The sequence below is a fragment of the Trichechus manatus genome, unplaced genomic scaffold (assembly GCF_000243295.1).
Source record: "Trichechus manatus latirostris isolate Lorelei unplaced genomic scaffold, TriManLat1.0 scaffold00015, whole genome shotgun sequence".
Taxonomy (NCBI): Eukaryota; Metazoa; Chordata; class Mammalia; order Sirenia; family Trichechidae; genus Trichechus; species Trichechus manatus.
Genome location: NW_004443951.1, coordinates 13,071,901 through 13,096,663, shown reverse-complemented (window position 1 = coordinate 13,096,663; position 24,763 = coordinate 13,071,901). Strand labels below are relative to the sequence as shown.

Sequence of the window (24,763 nt, the reverse complement as noted above, 5' to 3'; positions counted from 1 at the left end):
ATGTTTTTTTTAAAAAAAAAAAAAAAAGGATGGGCTTTAAGCGTCTCTCACCCTTCAAATCACATTCCACGTTTGGACTATCGTGAGATCTCTGACTTAAGCCGGAAGACCCGCCCCCTGTGCCATAAAAGCCAATGGGCGATGGCGACGGTTGCGACGGTTGGGTTTTGAAGGAGCCAATGACTACCCGGAGCGGAGAGTTTAAGAGGCTAGAATTGCCAAGGCCTGTCCCGGACTGGAAGCTGATCGGGAGCCGACGGTGAGAGGCAGCTGGGCAGAGCCGAGGCGGACTGCGGCCAGGGGGTGCTAGGCCGGGAGGGGCTGCAGCCGGGTATGGCTGCCTGGGAATGAAGGAGCTCCTCGCCATTCCCTGAGCACGGTCGGCTCTCTTACTCCAGGACTTGGCGGGTACCAATTCCAAGGACCCCTCTTCCAGACACTCCCATGGCGCATTTCGTGTTCGAGAGTGACCTGCACTCGCTGCTCCAGCTGGACGCACCCATCCCCAATGCACCCCCCGCACGCTGGCAGCGCAAAGCTAAGGAAGCGGCGGGGCCGGCCCCCTCACCCATGCGGGCGGCGAACCGATCCCACAGCGCTGGCAGGACCCCAGGCCGAACTCCTGGTGAGTGGGGTATGGCGGGACACGGAGGGAGAGGGAAAGGCTGAGAGCAGCCTTCATTCTTCCAACCCCGGGAGCCTGGTCAGAAGGTCCGCCCTCTTTCCCCCCTGCTCCAGGCAAATCCAGCTCCAAAGCTCAGACCACTCCCAGCAAAGCTGGCGGTGATCGTTATATCCCCCATCGCAGTGCTTCCCAGATGGAGGTGGCCAGCTTCCTCCTGAGCAAGGAGAACCAGCCTGAAAACAGCCAGACGCCCACCAAGAAGGTATGTGCCCAGAGGGGTTCCAGGCAGGTGACCCGTCTCTGTCCTTTGATAATATCATCTGCCTTACCACCAACCTTATATGCCAGGAACATCAGAAAGCCTGGGCCTTGAACCTGAACGGTTTTGATGTGGAGGAAGCCAAGATCCTTCGGCTCAGTGGAAAACCCCAGAATGCTCCAGAAGGTAAGACCTAAAAGAGTGGCCCTTGGAGGGAAGTGTCAGTCCATTGCCAGGGCTGAGGTGGATAGCAGTTTGCTTTGGCCTTCTAGGTTAGGAGGAGAGGTGTCAATTCTCCCAGTGTTCTAGACCCATTTCTGTTGCCACAGGTTACCAGAATCGACTGAAGGTACTTTATAGCCAAAAGGCCACGCCTGGTTCTAGCCATAAGACCTGCCGTTACATTCCTTCCCTGCCAGACCGTATTCTGGATGCCCCTGAAATCCGGAATGACTACTGTAAGTGCAGCCTTAGCCTTGCGTTATGGATGGAGAAAGAGGGCCTGGGGACCAGGCAAACAAGGAAGTTCATGCTCATCCCTTTCCTCCTCTGGCAGACCTGAACCTCGTGGACTGGAGCTCTGGGAATGTACTGGCTGTGGCACTGGACAATAGTGTATACTTGTGGAGCGCTAGCTCCGGTGACATCTTGCAGCTGCTGCAAATGGAGCAGCCTGGGGAATATGTATCCTCTGTGGCCTGGATTAAAGAGGGCAACTACCTGGCTGTGGGCACCAGCAGTGCTGAGGTGCAGGTGAGACTTGTCCCTACACTGCAGCTCTATTGCCACCCAGACCCAGGGGGCTTGCCCAGCTGGAGATGTTAATGCCAAGTCCTGATGTCTGATCCTAGTGATCTTCTCTACCTCTAGCTATGGGATGTACAACAGCAGAAACGGCTTCGGAACATGACCAGTCACTCTGCCAGAGTAGGATCCCTCTGTTGGAACAGCTACATCCTGTCCAGGTCAGTGGTGGACCCAGACCGCTATGATTCTTGCCCACCCTCTCCAACTGTGCATCCCTGGACTGAAGCAGCTCAGGCTTGCTCGTGTTTGGCTCTGCCAAAGAACCTCTGTGATTTCCTTTTTCGCTTCCCCAGTGGCTCACGCTCTGGCCATATCCACCACCATGATGTTCGGGTAGCAGAACACCATGTAGCCACACTGAGTGGCCACAGCCAGGAAGTGTGTGGACTGCGCTGGGCCCCAGATGGACGACATTTGGCCAGTGGTGGCAACGATAACTTGGTCAATGTGTGGCCTAGTGCTCCTGGAGAGGGTGGCTGGGTTCCCCTGCAGACATTCACCCAGCATCAAGGGGCTGTCAAGGTGAGAGTGGGGCAGGGCTAGGGTCTCTGTAGAAGCTTACCCAGAACCTGGGGACTGTGTCAAGGGGACATGGGGTAGTGGGATTGGGCTGGGTTAATCTGTGACCCCTATAACTTGCTGTCTAGCTCTAGTACCTGCTGATCCCATCATTATCTCACCTAGGCTGTAGCTTGGTGTCCCTGGCAATCCAATGTCCTGGCAACAGGAGGGGGCACCAGTGATCGACACATTCGCACCTGGAACGTCTGCTCTGGGGCCTGTCTGAGTGCTGTGGATGCCCATTCTCAGGTAGCGTTTTACCTATTCCAGTCTTCCAGATGTGTTCTTATTCTGTATAGTCCAACTGGGTAACCACTCCAATGGCTTCACCAACTCTACATCAGATGTTTCCCAAACTTCTAACTCAGCTTTCCCGCATGAGCTCCAGACCCACATTTCCAATGATCTGTGAGATATCTCCAACCCTATCCCTACTGGGGCACACCACCACCTCAAGATATCCCAAAATGAATTTACCACTTCTCCTTGCCTCCCTGAAATATGTTCCTCCTCCTCCTCTTATATTGCTTGCGAATGGCAGAACCTACTCAGAAATTTGAAAAGCCTGCTACAATCTTTCATCTTAATCACCTAGTCACCAAGAGCTATTAGTTTTACCTCAGAATATCATTCACATCTGTCCCCTCCCCTCAGCCTCATCCTTCTTCTCCTAGACCACTGCAATGGCCGCCTCATTGATCTCCCAGCATTCTGTCTAATCTCCTTCAGTTTGTCCTCTACACTGTGGTCTCAGTGGCCTTTCTGGACTATAAATTTGTAATTTTCTTCTTTAAACCCTGCAATGGCTCCCCATCACCTACAATAATTCATATCCATTAGAATTATATTTGAGGCCCTTGCCGATGGGCCTCCTAGCAACCACACCAGCTTCTTTTCTTTTCACCCTCCCACATGTACCCTTCTCTAGACATGGGCTCTGTAGCCAGATTACCTGAGTGCACACTCTGGCTCTGTCACCTACTAACAACTTGCATGTGACCATAGGCAACTTGCCGAACTTCTTTCTGCCTGATTCTTCATCTGTAAAATGGGTAATAATTTTAACGCTCTCAAAGGACTGTGATCAAGTCTGAGTCTGTAGCACCTACCAGCGTGTTTAACAGTTCTGATTTGAGTAGCTTTGGCTATCTAACGCCCACACCATCCCCTTTCCACAGGTGTGCTCCATCCTCTGGTCTCCCCACTACAAGGAGCTCATCTCAGGCCATGGCTTTGCCCAGAACCAACTGGTTATTTGGAAGTACCCAACAATGGCTAAGGTGGCTGAGCTCAAAGGTAGGTGCAAAATAAAAGAAGCCAGATGCAAAAGGCTCCGTAGTTGTATGACTGCATTTATATGAAATGTTTAGAATGCACAAATCCATAAAGACAAAGTAGATTAGTAGCTGCCAGAGGGTGGGGGGTGGGGGAGAGGATAATGTAGGAGTGACTGCTAATGGGCACGGGGTTTCTATTTGGGATAATGCAGATGTTCTGGAATTAGGTAGTGGTGATGGTTGCACAACTTTGTGAATATACTAAAAACCACTGGACTGCACACTTTAAAAGGGTGAATTTTATGGTATGTGAATTATACCTCAAGCTGTTACAAAAAACACAAAAAAGATAGACAGGCATCAGTTGGAAGGCTGTAGGCTATGTCTACATTCGTGTGCCTTGCTCTCACTTTTTCCTTCCTCATACCCCAGGCCACACAGCCCGGGTCCTGAGTCTGACCATGAGCCCAGATGGGGCCACTGTGGCATCAGCAGCAGCAGATGAGACTCTGCGGCTATGGCGCTGCTTTGAGTTGGACCCTGCACGGCGGCGGGAACGGGAGAAGGCCAGTGCAGCCAAAAGCAGCCTCATTCACCAAGGCATCCGTTGAGGACCAACCCATCACTTCAGTGTTTTGTTTTTTTTATTTTTCTAATAAAGTCTTGTCTCCTTTTCTCTTATGACCTATGTCCCATCAGCCTTCCCAGGGGCTCCCTTCTGCTGTGATCAGAGAGCTAGGAATGTCCTGTGGGAGTTTTGACCAACTCTCCTGTTTTGGATAGGGCTAGTAAGGCTTTGTACCCCACCCTCTTCTATTCACACACGTACACACACAGCCTCGGTGGTTTCCTCTGTCAGTTTTTAATTATGACACAGTGAGTAAGCAGCCTCCGCAGGCTGTATTTCCAGGCCCCTCACCCACCCTGACTTTTGGCTAAGAAGCTCCTGCTTCAGTGTGTGCGGGTGGAAAAGGAAGGAGCCTGGATCCACAGTGACAGATTATTGCTGACCTCTTCAATGTGAGAAAAAGGCCACAAGACCCTGGTGGGGGCCAGCCCTGAGTGCCCCTCCCCCAAGTTTAAGGCAGGGAGGGGAAAGTAGTGTCCAGCCCTTTTAGCCCCCAGCTTTGGAGTAGCAGAGAGCAACGAGGCCATGTCCCTGGGGCTGGCCTGGAGAAGTGGATGAGGTGGTGGTCCCTGTGAACCAGCTGTGGGGAGGGGAGGGCCTGTCCCCTGCTCAGTCTTGACCATACAGGCCCTGGTCACAGGTGTAGGTGGGGAGGACACTGACGGATGCTGCCTAAGGTGCAGTCCTGAGGCACTTAGGTGGGCGCCTACCTAGGCCATGTTTCTCAGTTGGCCTTGACCTTGGTGGTGCCTAGAGCTCCATTCTGCTGAAGTGCACGGGGCAGCCGCTTGCCTTTGGTGTAAGAGTGATACCAGAAATTGGAGAAGAGCACAAAGAAGATGGTGCCATACATCCAGATGAGGTGGATGATGATTGGGAACTGGTAGTTACAGCTGGGCATGAAGTAGTACTGGGAGATGTGCAGCGAGACCAGGACAAACTGGACCTAGGATAGAGAACGGCAAGGTTCAGAGGGAACAGGGCTGTAGGGGAAGAGAGTAGAGGAAGAGACTGAAATGTTGAGTGGTGAGGAATGGGGTCAAAGGTTAGGAAGGTTGGATTAAGGTAGGATCCAGACTAGGAATGTTGTGGGGAGGAAAGTTCTAGGCCAGGCTGGGGCACCTCACCAGCTGGATGGCTGTCATATGCTTTTTCCACCAAAGATAGGGCTGAGCCACAGGGCCAAGGGCAGACAATCCATAGTACAGGTACATGATGACATGCACAGAGGAGTTTATCATGGCATGAAAAGAACCCATTCCTCCTGTAAGTGACAAAGAAACAGGGTCAGGCAAGTCAAGTCTCTGGTTCCCAGTGCCCACCTCCTCCCAGAGGCCTTCACTCACCAGGGGCAAACTTTACCCCCCACCACCAGCTCCAGGGAAGTACTGAATGATGGAAGACATGCAGGAAGGTCACCTGCCCATCTTTCTTCCGAAGAATAAAGATCACCTGTGAGATTGGAGGTGGAGGATCAGAACCAGGGTCTCTCTCTCTTCTCACCCCTCCCTCCCCAAGTTCTTACATCTTCTACAAGCACTCACCGTGTCCATCAGCTCAATAAACTTAGAAAAGAGGAAGAGCCAAGCCACTCGAACCATCTGCAAGAAGTTAGGGCAGCCTTAGAACCTCCTATGCTGCTCTAAGAGCCTCCCTAAACTGGGCTATGAGCATAGGTCACCCTGTGCTCCCATTCCCGAAGTTGCTTATGCTGTAGCCCCAGGCCTACTTACCCTAAGTGCCTCAGGGTTGTTGGAATAGTCCACAGGATCACAGCGCCAGGTGTAGGTAGTCAGCCAGCCAGACATCAGGAACTAGGAAGGGGTGTAGATTAGACTACCAGACCCTCCACCCCATGCCTTCTCTAGCTGAAGAGATGGATCTGAGCCTCTACGGAAAGGAGAGGTGCCATCCTCTGGTCCTAAGCCCCATCCCTTATCCTGCTGGCAAGAATTAACACATAGGTATCCTAGGGGCCCACCTCATAGACAATGCACAGGGAGAGTGCCACCAACGAGAAGTTGTAGACAATCATGAACCCACGGAGCTGGAAGGGCTTCCGATTGGCCATGATGCGAGGCCCAAGTGAGAGAACGAAGAACACGTAGGTCAGAAGGATGGAGGTCATTAGCAGTGGGGACCCCATCAGAGGGTAGCCCTGGATCCGGGGATCTGTGAACAAGGGTCAAAGGAGTGAGGAAGGGTCACAGGGTTCAAAATATCCCCATCAGGTCTGCAGACATGAGATCAGATCAAGGGGTTCACAGGAACTCTCCATCTGGAAACAGCCCTAGATCTAGGGATCCCAGAGAAAGAGAGAGAAAGTGGCTGAACAGCATCTTACCTGCATGTTTCATCATCTCCTGGTACAAGTTCACAACAGCCTCCATCCTGGCTAAGGACTCTGAGGAGGTATGGAGGGTGGGCGTCAGACAGGGCCCATTGCACTGTTCCAACCCACCCCTGATCAACAGAAACAAGACACAGAACCAGATGAGACAACTCCCGGCGCCTCATTGCAAGAAAGGACAGAGAACAGTGAGAGAAAGGAATTGCTGGAGATTCAGGGTAGGAGGAGGCAGTTTGGTGGGGGCATCTGCTCCCCACACATCCTGCCTGCCTGCCTGGGAAGGGCTGTTCCACCCTTTCCTCTCCACATCTTCCTCTCCTCTCCTCACTCTTTTCTCCTCTCCAGAGATGTTTACCTCGTGGCCTCCCCTCTACTCTTTCTCCATGACAGAACTCTTAATTTCCTATTCTCAAGATCCTCTCTTTCCCGGAGTCGTACCTCCTCACCAGCAGGGAACTCATCTCCAGAATGAACCTCCTTTCCCTTCCTCATCAATCTCTCACCTCCCTACCCCTGGGTCTTTCTTCTCTCCAGGGACTCTCACCTTCAACCTCTCCTCTCCTCTCTTGGGACTGTCACCTCCCTGGCCCCTCCTCTCCCTGCTAGTACTTACCTCCAGGAGTCTCACTGACCTGGGATCCCTCCTCTCCCCGGCTGGGACACTCAGCTCCCTAGGTCTCTACTGCCCTCCCAGGGCTCTCACCTCCAGCCTGGCCTCTCCTCCCTTCTCCTCCTCTCCGGTGCTCTGCTCTTGCTGAGCCCTTCCTCTCCTGTAGCCTGGCTCTTTGAGACTCCTGCCCTGGTGGCTCCACCTGTCTGACTAGATCTGGCAGCAGCCCCGCCCTCCACCACCCCCCCCCAAGCAGGGTGGAGGGTGGGTCTAGGCCACAGGTCAGTGCCTGGGGGATCAGGGTCCAACAGGTTTGGGAAAGTCAAGTAAAGCCATCACACTCACCCACCCTGGACCAGTCAGATGAGCTAAGGTCCTAGGGACTGAATGTCTCTAAGCAGGATATCTCCCCTGGCTCTGGCCCCTGCTCTAGCCCCAACTCTGCCCAAAGAGAATGGCTGAAAACACATACCCAGCATCCTCTCCTGAACGAGCCACGAAGTCTCAGTTTGTCCTACTTTAGAATGGGTACAATCACCCTTACCTCCCAGGGAGGGACAGGGCAGCCAGTGGCATGTGAGGAGGAGGGAAAGTGGGGGAGGTCTCAGGAATCTTCCCCTCCCTTAGGGGGGGGTCCTAGTAGGTTAGGCTCCCTACCCTTCAGAGACAGAAGGAATGTCAGGGGGAGGGCTCACAGGGACACAAAGCCTCTGCCCAGACTCTGGAGACTGGGACTCTGAGACAGTCCCAGAGGGACGAGTCATTACCCATTCCCCACCACCCAGTCCCCTCTACCCAGAAAACAACCCGTGCAGGTGCTAAGTGAAGAAAGAGACCTTCTGATGCATCTACCACAGAGGTTGCACATGTACCCCTTCACACACACACACACTCTCACTGGGCACACATCTCACACGTGCTCCCCCACACCTCCACCTCATCCCACACTTTTTCAGACCGATCATGCTCAGGCTCCAAGTTCTCCACACACATATACACATTCTCTCACACAACTCTCTACTCCCAAAAGAACTCATCAATGGCCAGCACACATACGTACACATCCAGAGCACACATACCTCCTGCTGGCAACAACTCTCTCTCCCACAACACCCATACAAACCCCCATGAACTTTCACATGCAGAGTTTCTTATACAGAGACCTGCTCCTTACTAGTCACACTGGCAAACACACTGACTTGCTGAGGCAGGCGACTCATTTCACAGGTCCCACATTACCATATGCATCTGTGCACGCTCAGGCCCACACCTGCCTGAAGTTACACACGCAGGTTTACTCACGTATATGTGAGTCACAGATCTATGTGGTCACATACATAAACTCATACAGACTACTCAGAGGTGAATGAACATAAAATCGCCCACATTATATGCAGACACACACCTGCCCTCGGTCACTCAGACATATCTCTTTCCATGGACGGCAATGATCATTCATTCATTCATTCACAATTAGATTTTTGTTAGTTGCCTATTCTGCGGTAGGGCCACCCAGGGTTAGCCATTTGCTCTAACACTTGTGAGCTGGCTAGCACGTTATCTCTCTCAACCACCACCCCAAAGCTCACTCTCCCTCCCCCCTACAAACACACATATATGCATGCACTACAGAGGTTAAGAGTAGCTCAAAGCTTCTGGAAGGACCTCTCTCCAAGCCTGAGGGAGATCTGGGTGTGTCCCGGTAGGGGAATTCAGCCCATTCCTTCCTTCCTTCCTTTAAGACGGATGGAAGGGAAAAGGAGACAGGCAAAGGAAGGGGGATGGGAGAGGAGAAGAAGAGAAAAGGGAGGAGTTAGAGGCGGAGAGGGGCGAGACCAGGAGGGGGTGGAGGAAGGCCTATGTTTAAGCAAATAGGGTGGGGGGGCAAGGGGAGGTTGCTGGAGAGGCCCAGCCCCAGTGGGCTGGGACCTCCCATCCACTCGCCCCAGGAACAGCCTCGCCCACAGCCTGGGCAGGGCAAGGCAGAGCAAGGCCTGGTAGGGCTAGCCAGGCAGGGTACCCTGGCACGTGGAGAGCCCGTGAAAGGTCCAGACTCACCAGTGGGGGAGCCAGACGGGCTGTCGTGGAGAGCTCGGAGAGAGCGATGCCAAAGAAAAGTCCCCAGGACCAGCTTGCCTGCCACTTCCTCATCTGCTAGGCCGACTTTCTGTCACCCGAGGGGGAGGGGGCGGGCCGGTGGGGGGCGCCTGCTGATTGGGCCGCCAGCCGGAGGCAGGAGGGGCTGTCCAGCACTGGCTGGGTTCAGCTCTTCTCAGCCGGAGGGGCGGGAGCAGGGGCGGGCCGCCAGATCCTGGGGCAGGAAGCACACCCAGCTCTGACTCTCCACCCCTTCCCTTGGCATCTCAGTCCGCCTCAGTTAGGCCACTTCGGCCGGCTGGCCAGAGTTGCACAACGCTTCTTCCTGACATTCCGCCCCTGCATGGCCTCATGCTGGACCCTCTGGTGATGACTCCACCAATATGACCAACACAACTTCTGTCTGTGGCAGGCCCAGTCTGGGACTCTAGGAAAAGGTCCAGGGCTCAGGTCTTCCCTCAAAGAGCTCACTCTCCAGCGGGGTGAGACCAGAGGGGTGGGCAGGAAGCAGTATGTGTGCTAAGGGCTGACTTCGGGTGGCAGGGATGTCTCAGTGAGAGGGAGCAGCTGGGCAAGGAAGCCTTCTCTAAGCCTATAAACTTGGATGAGCTTTATCAGTGGAGATGGAAGAATATAAGCTGCTGGGGCAAAAACCAATAATCACTGGCTAAATTGTCCTGGTGGCCCAAGGGTTAAGAGCTCGGCTGCTAACCAAAAAGTTGGCAGTTCAAATCCACCAGGTGCTCCTTCGAAACCCGATGGGACAGTTCTACTCTGTCCTATAGGGTCACTATGAGTCGAAATCCACTCGATTGCAGTGGGTTTGGTTTTTTCGGTTTTAAACTGGCCTTCAAAGTGGCGGTGGGGGGAGTTGGTTGTGGCTGAATGTAGTAGGTCTTACAGGCCAAATGGACAGTTCCATTTTTATTCTAAAAGCAGAGGAGAAACAGTGAAGATTTTTAAGGAGGGTACAATCAAGCTTGTATCATTCAACCATCAAAAATTTATTGACCACCTACTACATGCAAGACTGTGTTAAGTTCTGGTGACACATCAATAACCAAGGTAGAAGCTGACCCTGCACTCATAGGGTTTATAGTCTAGCTGAATCACCTTACCCTGGCAGCCAGTGTGTTGAGGGTATTGTGCGGAGACCATGTGAGAGATAACAGGTCTGGAAACTGATGGGACTAGAGGAGGCAGACAATGTGGGTACTTCCTCAAGATGGCTCGAACACGCACACAGTAAGTTGTGTATCTGGATTCCTGTCCCCCTCCACTCCCGTCCCCCTTCCCCCTGCCCCCACCAACTATGTTGAATTATTGAGGGCAGTGATTAGGGTTTAGTAATAGGAACTCTGTATCCCCAACAGCACCTGGTACAGTGCTCTGCATAGTGATTCAGTAACTGCTTGTAGGACTGGATGGTGTAAATGTGGACAGAATAAGGGAATTCAGAAGAGGGGGTCGCTTGCGAGAAATAATATTTTGTAAAGGGTGAGATGTAGCTACACGGAAATTTAGTCCTAGAGTTTAGGTAAGAGGCCAGAGGCAGGGTACAGCTAAGAATGTACGCTGCCCATTAGTACCTGCCCTTGAAAGGAGATGAGGAGAAAAACTCAACTATTCAAAAAGTTTAAACTTCTTAAACACTGTAAACTAAGGCCCTACCTGATCTGGGCCCCAGCCTCCCACCTCATCCTGTGCCACGCTCCAGAACTATACCCTGTGCTTTAACTGTTCCCCAAGGATGTCAGCATCTTTCACAACCTCTCTTCACCCCCAATCCTTGTCCCCTGGCTCAGCACAAGGTACAATCAGCTCTCCCAGGCACTAAGTCAATCCCTCATCTTGCTCCCACAATCTCACTGCAATGCAATTATCTGCTTATCTGCAACCACCAACTATAAGCTCCTCTCAGCAGGGGCCATGTTCCAGTCATATCATATCTCTAGCAGGAGTGCCTGGATGGTGCAAATGGTTAAGCATTAAGCACTTAACTACAAACCGAAAGTCTGGCAGTTCAAACCCACCCAGAGGCTTCTTGGAAGAAAGGCTTGGTGATCTGCTTCCAAAAGATCACAGCCTTGAAAACCCACGGAGCAGTTTTACTCTGCACACATGGGGTCGCCATGAGTTGGCATCAACTCCATGGCAACTGGTTTGGTTTATATCTTTAGCACCTGGCCCATTGCCTGGCACTTGGTTGACCCTCCAAAAATGTTTGTTGAGTGCATGTTAGAGTACGTGGGACAAAGAGAGAAGGAAAGAGAGGTCAAGGTACTTACAGGAATCCAAGGTCAAGTGGGAAGGACAAGAATTCAAAAGCCTTTTATACTTCCCTTGGGGTGGCAGTATTCATTGATTCAGTAAATACTTACTTACAGCCTGATGTATTCTCTAGTGGCTTCAGAGTCAGGCCTGACTCCACAGACCTGAGCTTAAGTCTTCTAATTAGTGCCTGTGTACTACTATGTAAGCTGCTGAACCTCTGTAAAATGAGAATAAAACAGTACCTAGCTCATAGGTTTGTTGTGCAGATTAAGGGAAATAACCCCTGCAAAAGAGTTTCCTTAGCACTGTTTCTGTCTCAGCATTTAATAGACAAGGTGGGGAAGCAGCTTAAATTTTAAGAAGGTTTATACTTATATATACATTCACAAACATTCATTTAACAAGTATTTCCTAAATGCATACTATGTGCAAAGCGCTGTTTGAGGAGCACCACTGAGAGGTTTTGGATTAAGTGTCCACCAGGAGGGTCCACTAGAGACAGACAAAACAGACTGCTGTGGATGATAAAAATGTCCCAGAGGCCAAGCAGAGCAGTGACAGGGAACTTCAGTTATCCATTTATTCATCTGGACCACACTGGTAAACTGACCATAGCTAGCCCTCAATAAACATCGATTAAAAACACAAATGTACATGTTCAAAGACTCACTTTGCTCAGTTCTTGTCCTGGTCTTGGGAGAAAATGTCTTCAAATATCTGATTTAGAACACTTAGCCTCAAGTCCTACTAATGGCATCTCCATGACCCTGGGGTTCCTGCAAAATATTCACCATCTACTGGAGAACATAGGCATATAAACTGACAATTACAGTAGAGTGTGGTGAGTGTTCCCATAAAGAAAAACCCAGTGTCATGAAAGCACTGAGGGGAGCATCTTAACAAAAGGGATAATTCTTGGAAAGCCTCACATTCTTGGAACACCTAAGCTAAGCATTAAAGGACACTTTATAGAAGGTAGGGGAAGGCGTTCCAGGAAGAGGGAAGAGCGTGTGCGAAGGCATGGAAGCAAGACAGTGTCGTAGCTTTGGGAAGCTCTAGGTAATCTGGTGTGGCTCCAGCTCAGAGGACATAGGGGTAGGGTCAAGAGATGTAGGCAGGAGTTAGTTTACAAAGAGTCGGTATGCCATGGTGAGAAGTTTGGATTTACTCTGTATTTCTCAGCCCTGACTGCACACTAGAATCACCTGGGGAGCTTTTAAAATATTAATGCCTGGATCTTACCTCCAGATTGATTCTAATGGTTGTTTTTAATGAGAAGAGGCTTGAGCACATTTATATGCTGTGTAGGAGGCAATAAAAGAGAGGTTGAAGTTGCATAACAGAAGGGATAGTTCAGACAACAGGAGGGAATGGAATCCAGTATATACATGGAGGATTTAGTCTCGGCTAATAAGAATACCTCATAGGCTGAAAAGTACATAAGAGGTAAGTTTGTTAGTGGATTGGAAGGAAACTGAGGGAGTTTTCACCTAACTGAGGGTATTTTTTCCCTTTAATTAGAAGGTGAGGTCATTGCTGCGAAGGAGGGGGAACGGTAGGATAAGGAGTTTAAGGAAGTGGTAAAGTCTGGAGCAGCTGATGAAGGGGTACTGGGAAGGCTTGGTAGACAGCAGGGAAGACCCTGCTGGGTGGCAGACCATGAAAAGTGGTACCAGTTTAGAATGCTGTGTGGTTTTCTCCAGCAGAGTAGTAGCCTGGAGGCAAACCAGTTGCTGTCAAGTTGATTCCAACTCATTGCAACCCCATGTGTCATAGCAGAACTGTACTTCATAGGTTTTTCAATGGCTGATTTTTTGGAAGTAGATCACCAGGCCTTGTCTTCTCAGGCTCCCCTGGGTGGACTCGAGCCTCCAACCTTTTTGTTAGCAGATAAGTGCATTAACTGTTACACCATCTAGGGACTTCTAGTGGGGAGGTAGGAAAGCTGAAATGGGACTGTTTATGTTTGCAGGGAAGCTAAGTGGAAGGCCTTGAGGTTATAGGGTTCAGTGAAAGAGCCTAGCACCTAGGCTGAATAGGAAGCAAAGTGAAGCCAAGGGCAGGCTGATAAACTGGAAAAACAAGGGGTCAGGGAACTCACAGTCTTGATAAGGCCAGGTGAGGTGGGGAAAGAATTCTCAGTCCAACAGCTAGTTAAAATTCCACCTCCCTCATAGAGCCTTCCTGACTAATGGGAAGTGAGGTGATGATTTCCCCCGGTCCCACCCTGTCTGACTCACTCTTCATTCATTTCTTTCTAAGGAGCCCTTCTCCATCCTCTTTCCCCAAAAGATAAACCAGTGATTTGGCCTGAAAATCATCATCTGTATGAACCTTAACAATTCTATTTCTGCTATTGTTTGAGGCTTTCTATGTTTCAGCAGAAAAATTAAATGGAATGAGGTTGGAGAAGGATGAATGGCAGTGAGAAAAAAATGGGAAAAGGTGTGCCTGCATGTATGTGAATGAGTGAGCAGGTGGAGGCAGTGAAAGGAATACAGTATGGGAGACCCAGGGGAATCAGCTAAAGAACCATAGGAACTGAGGGTCTAAGGCAGGGGAAGGTGGAGATGGAAGTATACCCCTGGGGGCTGTGTCAAGCTTTTCTTTCCCCATCCTGAAAAGGTGAAAGGGTACTCACAAAGTACTCACAGTGAGGAGCTGAGGGGAAGGTTGAGCCAGTGAGGATAGGACAGCAAAGAGGAGTGTAAAGGGTTTGCCAGTTAATCATTTTGCATGTCCCCGGGCCTCAGCCAGCTGGTGCCCTCTTCCTGAGCAGGCTGGGGCTTTGGCTGAAGGAACTGGGGCTGGAAAGACATCTGGCTGGGAAGGGAGAGACTGCATACAAACACTTTTCATATCATCCGAATGTGAAGGTTTGTCTGGACCCCTGAGAGGTCAGGGACTGGGTGTGATCCATGCGTGGGTAGCCAGTGCCAACACACTATAGGTATCATTCAAGGGTCACTGAGCTGAACTAAAGAAACTCCAGAAGAGGGAGGGAGGTGTGACAGAACCTGCAGGAGGAGCTATGCCTTCCATTCACTGTACGCTGGACAGAGAAAACGGAAGGCTTCTGGTTAGGGAACAAACCAGGAAGGGAATCAGGATAGAGGAAAGAGAGTTAGCAAGATCCGGAAGAGGTGTGACAAGAACTAAAAAGGGAAAAGAGAAAAAGAAGCCTACTATTCAATACTTTGTCTGGGAAGCATGGTGCCAGCAGCTTTCAATACGCTCTTATGGTTCAACACCTTAACAGATGAAAAAAATGGAGTCAGAGAAGTTGACAGATTTACTCAAGGTCACATAGCAAGTATGGTAGAAGAGACAGGTGTTTCAGTTTGAGGAAAAAGCATGGACAAAAGAATGGTTGTGGGAAAGCACAGGACTCAGGTTGGGAAGTGCAAGTGATTCCATTTGGTAAAGGGTGCGATGAATGAAAGGAATTCATTAACAAGTAAATTGGCTTCAAATCATGGAGGGATTTGGATAATAGAATGAGTTTTAGCTTTTATTGGGGTGTTGCTGAGTAGTGGGTTCATATGATCCACACTGAGCTTTAAAAAGACAAACCTGTTAAAAGTAAGGTACAGGTAGTGCAGGACTTACAACAGGGTTCTGTTCTGATGACTCCATTCTAAGTTGGTTCTGATGTAAGTTGATACACCTCTTATTTTTTTTTAGTTTTCATTATTATTGCCTTTTACTGTCAGTATCTTTATAAATCTGATCTTTGTCTTTGGAGGTTGGAAACATACAAACTTACAGATATATTTTAATACATGCATACATAAAAAAATATACAAATCATAAAAATTTACTCCAACGAGGAAGAAGAGTTGAACAACGCTGGCATTTTGTCAGCTGCGCTAGTGACTCCATGTCATGGATTGAATTATGTCCCCCAAAGAATGTGTGTATCAATTTGGCTGGGCCATGATTCCCAGTGTTGTGTGGTTGTCCTCCATTCTGTGATTGTACTTTTATGTTAAAGAGGATTAGGGTGGGATTGTAACACCCTCACCCAGGTCATATCCCTGATCCAAAGTAAAGGGTAAAGGGAGCTTCCCTGGGGTGTGGCCTGCACCACCCTTTATCTTACAAGAGATAAAAGGGAAGCAAGCAGAGAGTTAGGGACCTCATACCACCAAGAAAGCAGTGCTGAGAGCAGAGCGCATCCTTTGGACCTGGGGTCCCTGTGCAGAGACACTTCCAGTCCGGAGGAACACTGATAAGAAGATCAAGAGAGAGAGAAAGGCTTCCCTTGGAGCCGATGCCCTGAATTTGGACTTTTAGCTGACTTTACTGTGAATAAATAAATTTCTCTTTGTTAAAGCCATCCACTTGTGGTATTTCTCTTATAGCAGCACTAGATGACTCAGACCCTCCACTTGTGGAAGGTTCTGAATGATCTGGATTATTCCTGGGCATGAGGACAGCATTTCTAGTCAGAACATTAGTGACTTGTCTGTATGGTCCTTTTCTTTTTTTCTTTATATATTTTGCCATAATTGTCTCACTGCTTCCCGAATCTGTCTATCAACTTTAGCGAAGAGATCAGTATTTGGGTCCATGTTTTCAAGCAACCAAAGCCCCTGATTTAGTTTAGAAAAAATTTCAGCTAATCCTTTCACTGTAAAATTTTTTTGACTTCCCTCCTTCCTCTTGCTCATTCTTTCTTCTTCAGCATTTCTTTACTCTTTAAAATCCACTAAGTCCTGATCTGTTAATTCCCCTTCTTCTTGATCTATGAGCTACTTCACGTCAGCGATGGCAAGTTCTAAATTCAGCATTCTTAACCATATGGATGATTTTTCCACCGATATCTTTCATCAAATTATTCTGACCACATGCTTGCAGCATGTTCACATTACTCAGCAGTTTTTCCCAAATCCCCTGCATGCATTTTCCTGTAACTTCCTCCCAGGAAGATGCAATGTTCCAGACACACTGAAGAATATTATAATTCTTCCAGAAATCGCATAATGTTACCGTACCTCCATCTGTTGCAGCTATTGCCTAAGCAAACATAGTCTGTAGGTAGTATGCCTTGAAAGTGGTGATTGCGCCTTGATCCATAGGCTGAATCACAACTGTTGTATTGGGAGGTAGATACACCACTTTCACATCTTTTTTTTAAGTTGTGCTTTAGGTGAAAGTTTACAGTGCGCATTAGTTTCTCATTCAGAAATTTATACACAAATTGTTTTGTGACATTGGTTTCAAGCCCTGCAATGTGTGAGCATTCTCTCCCTTTCCACCCTAGGGTCCGCATGTCCATTTGGCCAGTTTTCCTGTCCCTTCCTGCCTTCTCGCCTTTGCTTTTGGTCAGGTGTTACCCATTTGGTCTCCTAGACTTGATTGAACTAAGAAGCACATTCCTCATGTGTGTTATTGTTTCTTTTATAGGACTGTCTAATCTTTGGCTGAAAGGTGGACTTCAGGAGTGGCTTCAGTTCTGAGTTAGCAGGGTGTCCGGGGGCCACAGTCTCGGGGGTTCCTCCAGACATTGTGAGACCAGTAAGTCTGGTCTTTTTTTTGTGTGTGTGTGTGTGTGTGTGAATTTGAATTTTGTTCTACATTTTTCTCCAGCTCTGTCCGGGACCCTCTATAGTGATCCCTGTCAGAGCCACCAGTGGTGGTAGCCGGGCACCATCCAGTTCTGGGCTCAGGCTGGTCAAGACTGTGGTTCATTCCTTCTGTCTTTGGTTTTCTTCATTCTCCTTGCTCCAGCTGGGATAGGACCAATAGATGCATCTTAGATGGTCGCTCAAAAGCTTTTAAGACCCCAGACACTACTCATCAAAGTGGAATGTAGAACATTTTCTTTGTGAACTATTTTATGCCAATTGACCTAGATGTTCCTGGAGACCATGGTCCCCAGCCCTCAGCCCCAGTAACTCGGCCCCTCAAGGTGTTTGGATGTGTCTAGGAAGCTTCTATAACTTTACCTTGGTTGTGCTGACTTCCCTATATTGTGTGTTGTTTTTCCGTTCACCAAAGTTACCCCTTGTCTACTATCTAGTGATTTCCCCTCCCCACTCCACCCCTCCCTCATAACCATCAAAGATTGTTTTTTTCTGTGTGTAAACCTTTTGAGTTTTTATAATAGTAGTCTCATACAATATTTGTTCTTTTGTGATTGACTTATTTAGTCTGCATAACGCCCTCTAGATTTATCCATGTTCTGAGATGTTTCGTGGATTCCTCATTGTTCTTTATTGTTGCATAGTATTCCATTGTGTGTATGTACCATAATTTTGTCTGTCTATTCATCTGTTGATGGGCACTTAGGTTGTTTCCATCTTTTTGCTATTGTAAATAATGCTGCAATGAACATGGGTGTGCGTATGTCTATTTGTATGACGGCTCTTATTTCTTTAGGATATATTCCTAGGAGGGATTGATGAATCCTAGGTTTTCCATAGTGCTTGTACCATTTTACATCCCCACCAGCAGTGTATAAGAGTTCCAATCTCCGTACAACCTCTCCAACACTTGTTATTTTCTGTTTTTTGATTAGTGCCAGTAATGTTGGGGTAAGATGGTATCTCATTGTAGTTTTGATTTGCATTTTTCTAATGGCTAATGATTGCAAGCATTTCCTCATGTGTCTGTTAGGTGCCTGAATGTCTTCTTTGGTGAACTGTCTGTTCATATCCTTTGCCCATTTTTTAATTGGAAGTATTTTACAGATTTTAGAGATTAGACCCTTGTCGGACATCGTAGCCAAAAAATTTTTCCCAGTTTGTAGGTTCAATTTTTACTCTTTTGATGAAGTCTTTTGATAAGCATAAATGTTTACTTTTTAGGAGCTCCCAGTTATTTAGTTTGTCTTCTGGTGTTTGTGCATTGTTAGTTATGGTCTGTATTCTATTTATGCCATGTATCAGGGCCCCTAGCATTGTCCATATTTTTTCCTCCATGATCTTTATTGTTTTAGGTTTCATATTTAGGTCTTCGATCCATTTTGAGTTAGTTTTTGTGGATAGTATGAGGTATGGGTCCTGTTTCATTTTTTTTACAGATGGACATCCAGTTTTGCCAGCACCATTTGTTAAAAAGACTGTTTTTTCCTCATTTAATGGACTTTGGTCCTTTGTCAAAGATCATCTGATCACAGGTGGATGGATTTATGTCTAGATTCTTGATTCAGTTCCACTGATCTCTATGCCTGTCATTGTACCCATACCCTACTTTCACATCTTGATTTAGATCATCTACCTGAGGAGGATGTCTTGAGACATTATCAAGTAGTGGCAGAATCTTGAAAGAAATGCTCTTTTCAAGGCAGTAGGCACACACTTCTGGGATGAAACAATTTAAAAACCAGTCTTCGAATAACACAATGGTCATCCAGGCCTTGGAGTTACTTCTGTAGTAGACCGGTAGCTTATTTTTGTCAGTGTTTTTGAATGCTTGAGGGTCTTCAGAACGGTAAACAGAAAAGGTTTTAATTTAAATCCAGCAGCATTTCCTCCAAGCAGCAGCATGGTTCTGTCTTTAAATGCATTGAAACCAGGCATCAACTTCACCTCTTTGTGAATATAGGTCCGTTCTGGCATCCTTTTCCAAAACAAGCCTGTTTCGTCCACGTTGAAGATCTGCTCTGGTAGATATTCTTCATCTTGTATTATCTTGTCCAGCCCATCCTTGAAGTTTTCAGCAGCTTCAACATCAGCGCTTCCTGCTTCTCCAGTTATACACACGTTATGAACTCAGCCCTTGCTGCAATTAAAGTACTCGCAATAGTCTTCTCCTTACCGTTCCTTCAAGTTTTCAAAAAGGTTGCATGCTTTCGTTAGAATCGTCAGTAAATTCATAGGAATCCTCTTTTGGGTTTGGTCTTCTATTCAAATCAACAGCTTCTCCAACTGATAGATTGGCCCTTGCCTCTTTGTTAAAATTGTCGACTTTATGCCAATCGCTCCTTTAACTGCCTTCAAGATCCTATTCTTATCATTAATGACCGTCTAAACGGTCGAATGAGATAGTCCTTCTTCACGTGCTATTTTGCCAACTTTCTTTCCCTTATCATAGGCTTTAATGAGCTTCATCTTTATACCCATGTCTAGAGCCTTCCTCACCTTTTTTGGATTAGAATTTACAGTGGCATGACTTCTTTTGCTAGACATATTATTGGGGGTATAAGCAATGCAGGTGTTACAGTGTGAGAAACTTGAACAACTCGACTTCAAATTAACAACTGATGCTTTTGATGGCACAAAATGTGCAGTAAGATCACACTACAGGCCTAGTCTACAATGAAGTAGGTGTCAGTGTCATAACAAAGAAGTTCGAGTGGTAACGGCTGTCAGGTGCATGTGCAGTTCAACTGTCATATGTCTTTAGAGTTGAACACTGCTCAACTTTCGATTTGTCAGTACTCCCGACACTGACGCCGACCTCATTGTAGACCAGGCCATAGCCTCCTATATGGCAGTGTTTTGAACAGTAAATCATAACATTGAACATCAGTGAGTGAACATCTGAGAATAACATCAGCAAATTACATGCTGTAACACCATATGCAGTACATATTACCAACAATGTGATGTAAAAAAAAAACAAAACAAAAAGACAGTCGTAAGTGTGGTTCGTTGTAACTCGAATAGAAGTCCGGGACTACCTGTATATTATTTTAAGGCACAGAGGCACAAGTATGACACAATGAAGACTTGCCCCAGGGCAATGGGAGTTTAAAAAAAAGGGGAGCGGGGAGAGCGCCCAGAATTGACAGCAAGGTTGTCAAACCAGGTAAGTCAGGTGAAGCAGGATGGAAAGACGGAATGCAGTTTGGGATATCAGGAGTTTGAGGTGAGAGGGTACATTCAGCAGGTAGTCTCAAACAGTACTGTTAAGTTCAGGAGAAAGGACAGGGCTGGAGACAAAAAAAATTGAGGACTGTCTGCAACAGAGGTGAAGCCACACGAAGTGGACTGTGGTAGCTCCAGTTTTGGTTGTACTCAGACACTGCCACCCCCCTGCTTTTATTTCCTTTAAGGAATTCCTCTCCCACTCCACTGGTCCCTTAGTCATAGTGTTCTTCTTCCTCACCCTCACAAATCCAAGCTCCTAATGGCACCTAATCCAAGTGAGATCAGAGTTCTCTCATGAGGTGAGCTATACTGATGTAGGGTGGAGACACAAAGAAACAGAGCCCAGAAAACATCTGAGCCCCTAAGCCGTGTCAAGCCTTCAACTTCCGAGCCACATGACCCAATACAAACGATTTCCCTTTTTTGCTTTTCTTTAAAACTAGTTTAATTGTAATGTGTTACAATCAAAATAGCCTAACATACTGGGAGATTAAAATAAGATTGCTAAGGGGAGAATACAAAAAGAGAAGAACAGTAACCATTTGAGTGTTGACTGTATGTGCAAAGGGCTTTGTATGCCATTTTTAAAAGCTTGAACTTGATCCTATAGAAAATTAAGAGCTACTGAAAGGTTTAAATTTAATTTTAAACATGTTGAGTTTAAGGTTGGTACTATAATCCCGTTCTACAGAGGTGGAAATTGAGGTTCTTGGAAGTGACTTGCCAAAGGTTACACAATGGGTAAGTGTCCAGGCCAGAATATGAACTTGGGTGATGTGACTTCAGATTTCTGGGAAACACCAATATTTAGAGATTTGGAACAGGAAGAGGAGTAGAAGACAACAAATTTGGAAAAGACAGAAAGAGGAGCACCAAAACAAAAAACAAGAGAGGACAGTTAGTTGGGGGCTCAGTTCAGGTGCTGACAGGTCAAATGCTGCTGAGTCAGAAGATGATGAGGACTGAGAAAAAGAGAGGAAGATGGAGAAAGCTGAGAGCATTTGAGGTCATCTGCTTAATGAAGAAAGAGAGTTGTGGGCTAAGGAATGTGAAAGTCATTTCATTTCATTCAACACACATTTAGTGGGCATACTCTCTGCCAAGCACTACACTAAGTGCTCCAAAATAGATGACTACAACGGAGACCTGGCCCTCAGGAGCTCGCAGCCTAGCTGGTGAGACAGACATGTAAATAAACAAACTGCAATAAAATTATAGACACTGTAATGGAGGTGTATACAGGGTACAGGAGAGGTACAGTCAAAGAATGGTCAAGAAAGGGGAGGAGGTAGTAAAGACTTTACAGGAGTAGGTGACACTTGAGCTGGAAGGATGAACTGTTCAGCAGGTAAACAAGGTGGCTGGACCAGGAAGAGAGGATGGACATTCTGAGGGGAGAGCATATGAAAGCCATGGAGGTGTGAGACAGCATCTGACCACCAGGTATTTCCCTGTGGCTACATCTGAGAGTGGCATGTGATATGGCAATAATGGTGGAGTATGCCATGACAAAACAAGGTCTGAAAGACTGAGTGTAGAGGGAAGAGAGGCAAGCATGGGACCAGGGAGCTTGGGTTTGTGATACCCAGTGAATTATACACAGCCACCCATGAAGACCTGAGCCCAGACCTAGTAAGCACATAAGACAAGGAGAGAACTGATCACAAGTGCACGGAGAGAAATCAGTAAGTGGTGAAAGGCCCTTTTAGGTACAGAATGTAGGAAAACTGTGGGACAGAATCTTTGGCTGGTTTGGACAGGGAAGAGATACAATTTAAAGAGATGAAAAAGAACTTTCAGGTGAGGGGAAGGCAGCTTGTTATTTGCTCTCAAATGAAAATAGTACAATTTGAGACCAAACCGAGGTTTAGTGGAAGAGCATAGGTGACAACTAAGTGGGAGAAAGCTAATTCACAAAACTAGATTCAAAACTGATTTATCACATCAGGCAATCCAATTTAAAAACGTTCGAATGCCTCCTCTGCACTAGGTGCTAAGGACTGTGTCAGGTGTGTGTGTGTGTGTGTGTGTGTGTGTGTGTGTATGTGTGTGTGTGTGTGTGTGAGTGTGTGTGTGTGTGAGTGTGTGTGTGTGTGTGTGTGTGAGTGAAATGTGCACAAAGTGTATCTCCTGAGGCCCGGCACCATGACAGGAACACAAACGAACTACAGAGGCAGAGGGTCTCTCTTCTTAGAGGGATCAGTCAATCATTTATTTAGGCCAACTATTACCGAGAGCAAGTATTCTAGACTTTGTCCTGGGACTAGCTATTATTTATTGAGCTTTTAGGTGGCACAAACAGTTAAGCACTTGGCTGCTTGAGTCCACCCAGAGAGAGATGGCTCAGAAGAAAGGCATGGTGATCTACTTTCGATAAGTCAGTCATGTAAACTCTAAGGAGCATAGTTCTACTCTGATGCACATGGGGTTGCCATCAGTCACGATCAACTTGACGGCAACTGGTTTGGTTTGATTTTGGTTTACTATTGCCAGCACTATTCTAAGCAATTTATATGTATTAACCCATTCGATCCTCACATCAACCCCAACTATTATTATCATCTGCAGGGATGAGAAAACTGAGGCACAGAGAGGTACGTTAACTTGTCCAAGGCCACACAGCTAGTAAATGGCACAGCTAGGATTTGAACCCAGGCAGTCTGGCACTAGAACCTACTCTTTTAACCAAAATGCTACAATATACTACCTCTCCAAAGTCAAGTAATAGTAGTGATAACACCAGCAGTTATCATTTAGAGTGTTTTCAATAGACCAGATGCTATAGCATGCCAGACACATACACAATCTTGCCAAAGATCACGCAGCTCTCGGGTAGAAGAACTGGAATTCAAACTCTGACACTTCAGGGCGCCTGAACTTGGGGAACAATAAAGTATAGAAGGAACTAGAATAAGTTTATACAAAGCACAAATATGGAAGGTAAAGAGGTAATCAACTGTACTCGGCAGGAGTGAAGCTGTGGACAGACTGCTTTCTTGGAAAGCTTTACAGAGGGGTGACTTGTGAACTGAATTTTGAAAGATGATTGTATTCATCAGAAAGAAAGAGCGGGAAAGCGTTCTGTGCAGAGAGAACAGTGGGAATAAAGGAATGGAGGCTTGAAATAGCTAGATACACCCAGGAAACTACAAGCAGTTTGTATGGCTTGAGAACAGAGTAGGTGGTGAGAGAACACAGAAGATAAAGCAGCAGAAAAAGGTGACAGGGGACTAGATCACACAGAATCTTACTTGCCTTTCCAAGGAATTTGAGCTGTTTTGCAAACTTTTCCAATGAAGTGAATGTAATGGTAAAAAAGAGTGAATAAATATCCCCAAGAATCTGGTAGCTTAGTCTGAAGGGACTTGCTTCAGACTAGAAAATTCTTTGAAGTCTATTTTCTCTTAATAAGGCATGCATGTTAATTTTACATCCTTTTAAAATACCCTCAAATAAAATGGACATTCCAGGATTACTTTTATCCTGTGATTTTCAATATGCCTGGCATACCGCTCCTACGGACCTGCCCCTTCCCCAGTTTGAGAAGCATGGGGAGGGAACTATCAAAGGGATTTTAATCAGGGGAGAAATGTGATCAGATTTGCAGTTTTCAGAGATCTGGCAGCCACCTGGAAGGTGACTTGGAGTGAGCAAAGCTGGAGACAAGGAGGCTGAATAATAGCTTTAGTGAGAGGGGCTCAGGACCTAAACTGTAGGGCAAGAGGGATGGATATTGGGGAGACAGCATTGACAGGATTTAGTATCTGACTGGGTATTGGGGGACTGGGCACAGGGACGGACGATAGTTTAGAATGGCTTCCATATTCCTGGCTTGGGTCATGCCCAGGAAAACTAGAGGTGTAACAGGTTCGGATAGAAGGATTGGATTTATATGCTCAGAACCTGAAGTACCTGTGGATCATATAGGTAGAGATGCCCAATAGGCAATCTGATACACAGATATGCAGCTCAGGGAAGAGGTATGGGCTAAAAAGAAAACCTGTTTAACTTATGCATATAAAGGTGGTGGTCACAGAGAGAGCATGTAGAATAAGGAAAGGTTAAGGACAGAGTCCTAAAGAATAACAGCATTCAAGAAGCAGGCAGAGGTGTAGAAGCCCAAAAGCTGCGGAGAAGGAATGGTCAGAGAGGTAGGAGAATGTGTGTCACAGAATCCAGGGGGAAAGAAAGAGACTTATAGAAAACAGTCAACAGTGTTAAATGCTGTGTAGAGATCAAATAATATCCTTGTGAAAAGACTTCTGTGGATTTAGCCATTAGGTCAACAGTGATCTTTGTGGAAGCAGAAGTCTGACCACAGGGACTGAAGAATGAATGGGAGGTATAGGAGAGGAGACAGTGATTGTAGGCTCTCTATTTCAAGATCATGGCCGTGAGTGAGTGAGTAAGCGAGTGTAAGATATGATGGTAAAGGGATGTAGGGTCAAGAAGAATT

At 47.1% G+C, this 24,763-nt stretch overlaps 2 protein-coding genes across 4 annotated transcripts; one reads left to right on the top strand and one right to left on the bottom strand.

Moving 5' to 3' along the window:
- Positions 1 to 344: 344 nt before the first annotated feature.
- CDC20 (cell division cycle 20) lies at positions 345 to 4,242 on the top strand. Of its 2 annotated transcripts, XM_004371857.2 has the most exons (11): positions 414 to 625; positions 739 to 776; positions 849 to 887; positions 974 to 1,070; positions 1,214 to 1,342; positions 1,441 to 1,637; positions 1,755 to 1,849; positions 1,985 to 2,213; positions 2,376 to 2,501; positions 3,431 to 3,548; positions 3,962 to 4,242. In XM_004371857.2, exons 1-11 carry the CDS (start codon positions 445 to 447, stop codon positions 4,138 to 4,140), a joined length of 1,428 nt encoding a protein of 475 aa, XP_004371914.1. In that variant the 5' UTR covers positions 414 to 444; the 3' UTR covers positions 4,141 to 4,242. The 2 variants fall into 2 exon arrangements, with proteins under 2 accessions (XP_004371913.1, XP_004371914.1); XM_004371856.1 differs by having other exon boundaries at positions 345 to 625; positions 739 to 887; positions 3,962 to 4,203.
- Positions 4,243 to 4,372: 130 nt separating this feature from the next.
- Positions 4,373 to 9,333, bottom strand: ELOVL1 (ELOVL fatty acid elongase 1). Of its 2 annotated transcripts, none has more exons than XM_004371853.2 (8): positions 9,176 to 9,333; positions 6,502 to 6,561; positions 6,139 to 6,329; positions 5,891 to 5,971; positions 5,702 to 5,758; positions 5,504 to 5,609; positions 5,285 to 5,421; positions 4,373 to 5,103 (listed from the first exon to the last, which is right to left on the bottom strand). In XM_004371853.2, the coding sequence occupies exons 2-8, from the start codon at positions 6,545 to 6,547 to the stop codon at positions 4,882 to 4,884; spliced, it is 840 nt and encodes a 279-aa protein (XP_004371910.1). In that variant the 5' UTR covers positions 6,548 to 6,561; positions 9,176 to 9,333; the 3' UTR covers positions 4,373 to 4,881. The 2 variants fall into 2 exon arrangements, with proteins under 2 accessions (XP_004371910.1, XP_023582908.1); XM_023727140.1 differs by having other exon boundaries at positions 6,502 to 6,620; positions 9,176 to 9,182.
- Between the last annotated feature and the right edge of the window lie 15,430 nt (positions 9,334 to 24,763).